Source organism: Magallana gigas, chromosome 9 (genome assembly GCF_963853765.1).
Source record: "Magallana gigas chromosome 9, xbMagGiga1.1, whole genome shotgun sequence".
In the NCBI taxonomy this organism is placed as follows: domain Eukaryota; kingdom Metazoa; phylum Mollusca; class Bivalvia; order Ostreida; family Ostreidae; genus Magallana; species Magallana gigas.
In genome coordinates this window covers 39,525,253-39,532,757 of record NC_088861.1, presented here as the reverse complement: position 1 = coordinate 39,532,757, position 7,505 = coordinate 39,525,253, and the positions used below count along the sequence as shown (strand labels likewise).

At 32.7% G+C, this 7,505-nt stretch overlaps 1 protein-coding gene across 2 annotated transcripts; it reads left to right on the top strand.

The window, feature by feature from the left end:
• Positions 1-2,685: 2,685 nt before the first annotated feature.
• Positions 2,686-7,276, top strand: LOC117692301 (multiple epidermal growth factor-like domains protein 10). 2 transcript variants are annotated; one of them, XM_066072204.1, is made up of 5 exons: positions 2,686-2,931; positions 3,042-3,100; positions 3,336-3,470; positions 3,748-3,834; positions 6,197-7,276. In XM_066072204.1, the coding sequence occupies exons 1-5, from the start codon at positions 2,822-2,824 to the stop codon at positions 6,424-6,426; spliced, it is 621 nt and encodes a 206-aa protein (XP_065928276.1). In that variant the 5' UTR covers positions 2,686-2,821; the 3' UTR covers positions 6,427-7,276. The 2 variants fall into 2 exon arrangements, with proteins under 2 accessions (XP_065928276.1, XP_034335682.2); XM_034479791.2 differs by lacking the exon at positions 3,748-3,834 and having other exon boundaries at positions 2,699-2,931; positions 6,197-7,272.
• The last annotated feature ends 229 nt before the right edge of the window (positions 7,277-7,505 follow it).

The window sequence follows — 7,505 nt, the reverse complement described above, 5'->3', positions numbered from 1 at the left end:
ATCGAGATTTCAGCCGTTGCGTGAATGGTAAAGCAGGACTTCGCGCCAAAATGTCTCATTTATAGTTTTTACGCTTCGATTAGTGGTCGTCCAATTTGGGATCACAGAAGAATACTCCAGCACACCGTGTGTACACATCGCAGGGACGCAACAACGGGGATGGGGAGTGGGGGGGGGGGGCTGCTTTCCCTTTTTTTTTTGCAGCAAGCACTTTTCTTAACTTTACATAATTATATAATAAATGGAAATATCATGGATTTGCCCCCTCCACTTTTTGTTGGAGCATGTAATAAATGAAACTAAAAATAAGGAATCTAATTGAATTGAAGTTACAATTAGGAATTTTTTTTTCATGAATGTGAATTAATATCCTTTCCTATTTCCTATGGTTGGACATTTAATGAAATCATTTAATTTCAAGTGATATACATGCACTAGAATTTATGATTAGCAGCGAAAAATTAAAATTCATTTCTTTTTAGATAGCATAATTGAAACATGCATGCTTCCATTGAATAAATTTGTTTAGTCAGGCAAGCTTTATGGAAAGCTATTTATTTATAACTTGTTTGATATACATTTAGATACTGTAACTGCGTTTCTGCGGGATAGTTGGTTTTTTTTTTTTATAGAATTAATATAATGCTTATTTTTTAATGAATTTAAAGTAAATTTGCATGTAGAAATATGTTTATTCCTTTAATAAATAATAACATTTTTAAGGCGTCGAGCTAATGCTCGGCAGCCTTCTAGCAATCGTCTGGATTGGCAATCGTCCAATAATTCACGCTCTTCACCGCCTTTTCAATGCGCATAAGAAATAAGTTCCTTTAATTATTAAACGTATTACAAGATTTTTATTCATTTATTCAATTAAATTGTATACAAAAAAACCAACTTTGCCTCCCTGGTTATTGACAGTTCATTGCATAAGTATAAATTTGCTTAATCAAGAAATGGCGGATGAATACAATAAGGTGTAAACATTTACTAAATATTAATTGAGTACATCGCTTACATTTTAATTGGAGACCGTGCCCGATAGAAATAAAAATTTGATACGTAAATTTATTTTTTATCGGGCACAGTCTCCAAAAATATATGTAAGCGATAAACGTATCTAGTGATTTTGTTGCAATAAGAAAACACGATAATGCAGTTGGTTTGGTGGAGCATTTTAGATAGCACGTGTTGTGGATTTGTTTGTAAACAATCATACCATAGGTAATCTTGTTTCAAACGGGAATTGATATAAATAAAAGTATGGTTTATTATTGTAATTAGGGTCACACTATTAATATGTTCAAATTATAAACCTGTGAAAATTGTTCAAAGACTGAAGCAAAAAGAAAATATTTATACTCTAGTAGAGAACTGGAGAAATTCAAATTATTGATATCATTCTATATAAAAGAAAATGTCAGCTCGACGCCTTTGTGGCCGCTCCGGCCTTTGATTTGTATTACTTGTAAATGTATAGTAGGTCATAGAGTTAGGTGCGTTTTTATCGAGACTATAATCTATTCGAAAAATTTCGGAGTTTTTCATTCTTTTCAAAACAATGTATCGGGATCGGTATACGGATATACTTAAAGATCTGAAATACTAAAGACCTGAATGACATTAAATTTTATATAAATGATATATGTGATTCATGAAATATCAATTAATTACGCAAAAATATGAAAGACCTGAAAATTTGAGCTGATCTTATTTTTTAAATACTTTTGAGAACCTCATGCAATTAATTACGCATGATTATCTTCATAAACTGAAGTGTAGATAAGATTTATAATTCCATCTTGGAAAAAAGAATTATCCGGCTTAATTTTGACCCTTAAAATTGTGCAGTTTCTACCGGATGAGCATATGATCTTACACGTACCTTTAAAATAATCCATTTCTATTTTATTATATACTAATGCATATAGTTTTAATTCAATACAATGCAACAAAAAAAGAAATGATTTGAAATACATAATCTCTAAGAGAATAATGATGAGTTGAACTTTGTATATAATACATACAAATCAGTGTGTTCTCCTATACTTCATACTATGGCAATGGTCATACAATTACCGTTAGAAATGCTAACGAACTCGATTCTTAATAATTATAGTAAAATGTTAAACTTCAAAACGTGTTGCTGAAAATGTATTAAAATTTACCATAAAAATTAGTAAACCAACTCGTTATTTTCTTCTCTGTGGTGTGTTTTTATATATAAACAATCAATGATGATTCATACAATAATTATTTTCTACGGCCCATTTGACGCTTCCGTCAATATATGCTTTCTTGTAACTATTTTTGATACATGCAGATACGACAAATAACATGCTATTAAAGTTGTCGAAGAAGTTGTAAAAAAGAGTTTGTCTCACTATCCCTAAAAATAATATTCCAACATGCATGTATTCAAACCCTTTTCAGCAAAAAAAGGAGACAGGTATCAATGTTGGTACAATGAAAAATGGTTAAAATAAACCATGCGATGAAAATAGGAAATCAACAATTACAAACAATATATTTAAAAATAGTTTTTATATATGCATCATAATAATTTGTGCGCTGAAATAATTATTTCCTTGTAAACCATATGATTGTGAGTTTAGTTTTCAGATAAAATCTTCAATACTTTACAGCGACTCCTCCTATCCCTACAGCTGTTGGTGCTAGTTGTCGACATGTCAACTCATGAACCTTGTATCATCTAAATTGAATTGTAGCAAACATTTCATGTAGTGACTTTGCTTTTGAAAAAAATGTATGTGTATCTTGTTTTACGATCCATGGCTTTTGCAGAAGAGGATAACCAAACATGATATTACACAGAATACTTCAAGAAGTACCTAGTGTTGTCTTTTATTTTCTACAATTAGCTCTCTATCATTATTTGATGGTGGCTGCAAGTAGCAACAACTGTGAAGGGTAACTATACCGCTTTGTACAACAGAATTGCTAAACCTGAGTTATACCGGAATTAATCATGCGAGACAGTTTTACAATTTTTCAGAAAAAGAAATATTTTTACATTGCAGAAAACCTCATGAATGCTGTGCAGGATATACATTTAATGCTACTTTGGACACATGTGTAGGTAAGTATAACTATCTATTATATGCAGTGATTGTTTGCACCTAAAATTAAGTTCAGAAAAAAAGTTATTTTTACGTCCATGATCTTTTGTTATGCTTTAATTTATTCTAAATAAACAACGCACAGAAACACTATTTTTGTGAAATACGAGTTTATGTTAAACCCTTATAATACTAATTAGCTATCTTTTATCAAATAATTTTTATTTCAATCTCATGAAGTGTTTAATTTTGTAGAATGCGATGTTGGTTTCTATAACACTACTTGTTCATCTCCCTGTCCGTATCCAACCTATGGACGAGACTGTCAAAACATTTGTAACTGCACACAGAATATGTGCAACATTGTACAGGGCTGCCTGAAAGACATTGGTAATGTTTACCAGTTACAGAAGTATTTTTTTCTAATTAGCATAAAAATGTGTTCTCCAAACCGTGGATTCATTAAACAATTCATTCACAATCTTCTTCTCAGAAACTAATCAGCCAAGAAAGCTGAAATTTGTGTGGCAGCATTCTCGGGTATCGTAGATTCAAAGTTAGTTGTGAAAACGTTAACATGGTAGGGTGGAGCCACAATGGGGGGTCGAATTTTTACATATTAAAATATTGAGTCGATCGAGTGAATCTTTCAAAATCTTCTTTTCAGAAACTAATCCGCCAGGAAAACTGAAACTTGTGTGGAAGCACCCTCAGATTGTGAAGATTCAAAGTTGTGAAAACATGACCCCCAGGGGTAGGTGGGGCCACAATGGGGGCAGATTTTTACATCGATATATATATATAGAGCCAATCTTTAAAAACGTTCTTCTCGGAAACAAATCAGCCAGGTGACTTTTAAAAATTGTTAGACTTAGGCCACTGGACGATTCTTGGATCTCAAAATGGGTTCAGAGTTTGGTGTACATTTGTAGGTTTACATCCCGTATATAACAATTGTTTAGGATCTTTTTGAGAACTGCAACGCTCAACATATGATATGACTATAAAATCATCCTGTTAAATGGCACTTATGATAATAAACATAAGAATATTTAGGGGGGATGGGTTTTTATGAATACAGAATATACATGTATTATACTTCATTGTCCAGGTAGTTTGTATTATGACTCCTTTATAAGCTGATTTTATCATACATATTGTTCCTCAGGTGAGCGATGTGGCCCACGTGCCTCTCGTATTAATTTACATTACATCTTTTTTACCATTTTTCTTTAACTCTTTTTTTAGTTAATCTCATAAAGACTCCCTCAAAATGAACAACATTCTTCTTTTTTTCTCCCTTTTTTTTAAAGGATGTCAATATAACAACGTTCTGATAGTTGTTGTAACTCTTTTTTTAAATCTGAATTGTTGTTTTTAAGGCTTGAAATCACAGAATAAACGTTTCTCAATCTATCTGGCGTCATGCTAATTAGGGGCTATCCACAACTTGCTGATTCAAACTTCTCACGTGATAAAACGATATTTTAAAGGTTTTCTCATTAGAAACAATAATCCATACATTGAAAATATCATCAATGGGTTGTGATTTCGTACCTGGTCGTGACTTGTATGAGAATTATGACATACATGTAGCGTTCGCCATGGTCATCATTATAGATTTATATTAGTTTACATTTTGGATTGGATGGATTATGCAGTATATAATGACAAAACGGCTTAAAAATAAGCAATTACTACAAGCAGATATCTTTATCAAATTGTATATAAAATCTGATTTGAAGGGTCGTGCATAGCTGGCATGAGAGGTTGAGTGATATGCCATCTCCTAGCTTGTTGTGAAAAATTATCAAAATTTAAAATACTGTGCTATTTGACGCTAGACTGTTATAGATAGTTTTAAAATCATTTAATATTTATTCGTTTGATGAGATATCGGCGCTTCTGATTGGTTGAAAAATTTCTTTGATACCTGCATCAATAAAAATTATGCCAGATCTACTTTTCTCAACTGCCCTGATCTAACACTATTTATAGAACGGGAATTTCCAAGATAAACACTGTCAACAAAATGTAAAGTTGTGTCTGTTTTATTGTCAGCAAACAAAATGCAAACTTGTGAATATAAAAACTTGAAAGTTTAACCTTCAAAAATAAACAAAACACTTTGTTTGATTCACGAAATAGAAAATTAAGCGTCTTCTCACGATTTCGTCTGCTTGAGATCAATCAACATTTACAGCGAGGCTGGTTGTTCCTTTTCCAGGAATATTATAACGAACATATAGGCCTATAAACTTTCACGGTAACACTGCTGTTCAAATTTGGTAACGATAATTTTTACATTTACACACGTAGATGATCGGTCATCAAAATAAGCGTCGTAAAGAAAAGCTATGAGTGATGCATCAACTCCTTCTGCGCATTCCAAGCGGCTGATATACCATTTAAGTGCATCACTGGCTATCTAGTTACCACAAAGTTTACAAAAGTCGCTTATACATACTATTCTCTGTCGGCATATCAGATATTTTCGTCCACGATCGCTTTTCCTTGGATGGTTATGTCCAGTTGCATATTCCAGCGATCTCACATGAAAACTAGTTTTAATACGAGTTTTTCTGCACAGTGAATGATATCACAAGCTATCGCATGTATTTTCCTTTCGTTTTCAATTCAGCTGGTTCAGATTTTAACTCACTATTTGTGTTTAATCCATTAAATTCAGCCCAGTAGCTCTGCATCAGCTGAAGGCGAATCCATTTTGAATAGTTGCTGTTGTTGTTTTGTATTCATACGCGCCGCTTCATTTACATTATTTACATTTTTGATCAATGACACTTCACATTTTTTTATTTGAAAATGTTTTATTAAATGATAAAAAATGAAGATAATACGCGCATTGATGAAGTTTTCCGGTCAATTTTTTCTTTGATACGTCGATCAATAGAAAAATTATTATCTTCATTTCTTAATTCTCTGAATTTTAAAACGTTAATGTAACATTTGTAATTTTTCGCCTACTTATCTATAATTGTCGAACAAATGCTTGAATCTGGAAGTTGATGTTTGAAAACTGACAGATCAGTCATTGATCAAGATACACCATAGTGCATGGCGATTCTTTATGTAATATGAACGCTTTTTTATTTTAGAAATTTCAGAAAACGGAACCGCTGTGATTTCGAAGAAAATTGCGCAGAGGAAGCAGGGAGTGTCTACAAACAGTGCGATGACGTCAGCTCTGACTGGATTGGTTTCTCTCTCGGTGCTGGTGCTGATAGCGTACGCCATTCAGAAGCGTTATGGTGGAAGAGAAAAACCTATGCTGGACATTATGGAAATGGGTCAGCGTGAAAAACCAGACAAGAGCAACAATCTTTAGTGGAACTATTTATCCGTGTATCTATGAGCATATTGAACTTTAACATTACTTTTAAATTAGAACCATTTTAACTAGAGCTTGCATGGACTTTGGGTAGGTGTGTCAAACAGCACTGTGACGTAGGTCTGTCTATTTCATTGCTAGCCACTCAGCCATGGTTCTTTCAAATCAACAAGATTTGTCTGGCTTTTGAGCTAAGACTACGCAATGGGTTCATATTTTGCTTGAAACCGCGTCATTTTTCACTTGTTCTGATGCAAGAAATAGATAGCTACGCTCTACTGAAAGTCCAAGGTCTTGTTAAAATGGTTCTCTTATAATTACATCTATGGATTACGGTGGTTACAACATCCCACCCTCTTGATTTGATTTTAAGAGAGAGAGAGAGAGAGAGAGAGAGAGAGAGAGAGAGAGAGAGAGAGAGAGAGAAGAGAGAGAGTTTTTTATCCATTTTGGTTTCACAGTATATGGTTCATCGAAGTGTTCAAAGTTCGAAATCATAACCACAGGGATGTTTCAATACTGATAAAAACAGGAATAGCCGATGAGAATGTCCTGTTATCTTTCCTTCATTTTATAAATATGCATTTTTTTATATCATATTACAACATGACTATTTGATAAAATGAAGTATATCAGAAAGGACACTGTCTGTATGGTCCTTGTGCATTTAAAAACATGATTCCAGACTTACTTTGCGTATACAGTTGATTATGATTTGACTTATATTAAAAACTATTCCACGCATTTGTTTGCATCAACTATGTACCGATCTTATGAATAAAAGATTATATCTACATTGTATGTATACGCCTGTTTATTGCTTTAAGTACGGTTACCATGATTTTACTTCTCAAAATTTTTAAAGTCTTATTTCTCTTAAAAAAAGAAAAAGAAATGATAGATACATGAAAGTACAAAACCCGTCTTAAAAACCCCAAAACATGAAATACTCTGTCTCCGAGCATATTAAACAGACTCTCAATCATTAATTGGAATTAAATTTTATTTTCATATTACTTTGTAGATGTGGTACAAATCACACATATAATAGTTATGCACATCATACATGTATGAAT

What these genes read in the sequence shown, in the direction of transcription:
- LOC117692301 (XM_066072204.1), top strand. Translation starts at nt 2,822, where the DNA reads ATGATATTACACAGAATACTTCAAGAAGTACCTAGTGTTGTCTTTTAT. An exon ending in AGTAGCAACAACTGTGAAGG is followed by an intron (nt 2,932 to 3,041) that starts GTAACTATACCG and finishes TTTACATTGCAG; the next exon opens with AAAACCTCATGAATGCTGTG. An exon ending in TACTTTGGACACATGTGTAG is followed by an intron (nt 3,101 to 3,335) that starts GTAAGTATAACT and finishes TTAATTTTGTAG; the next exon opens with AATGCGATGTTGGTTTCTAT.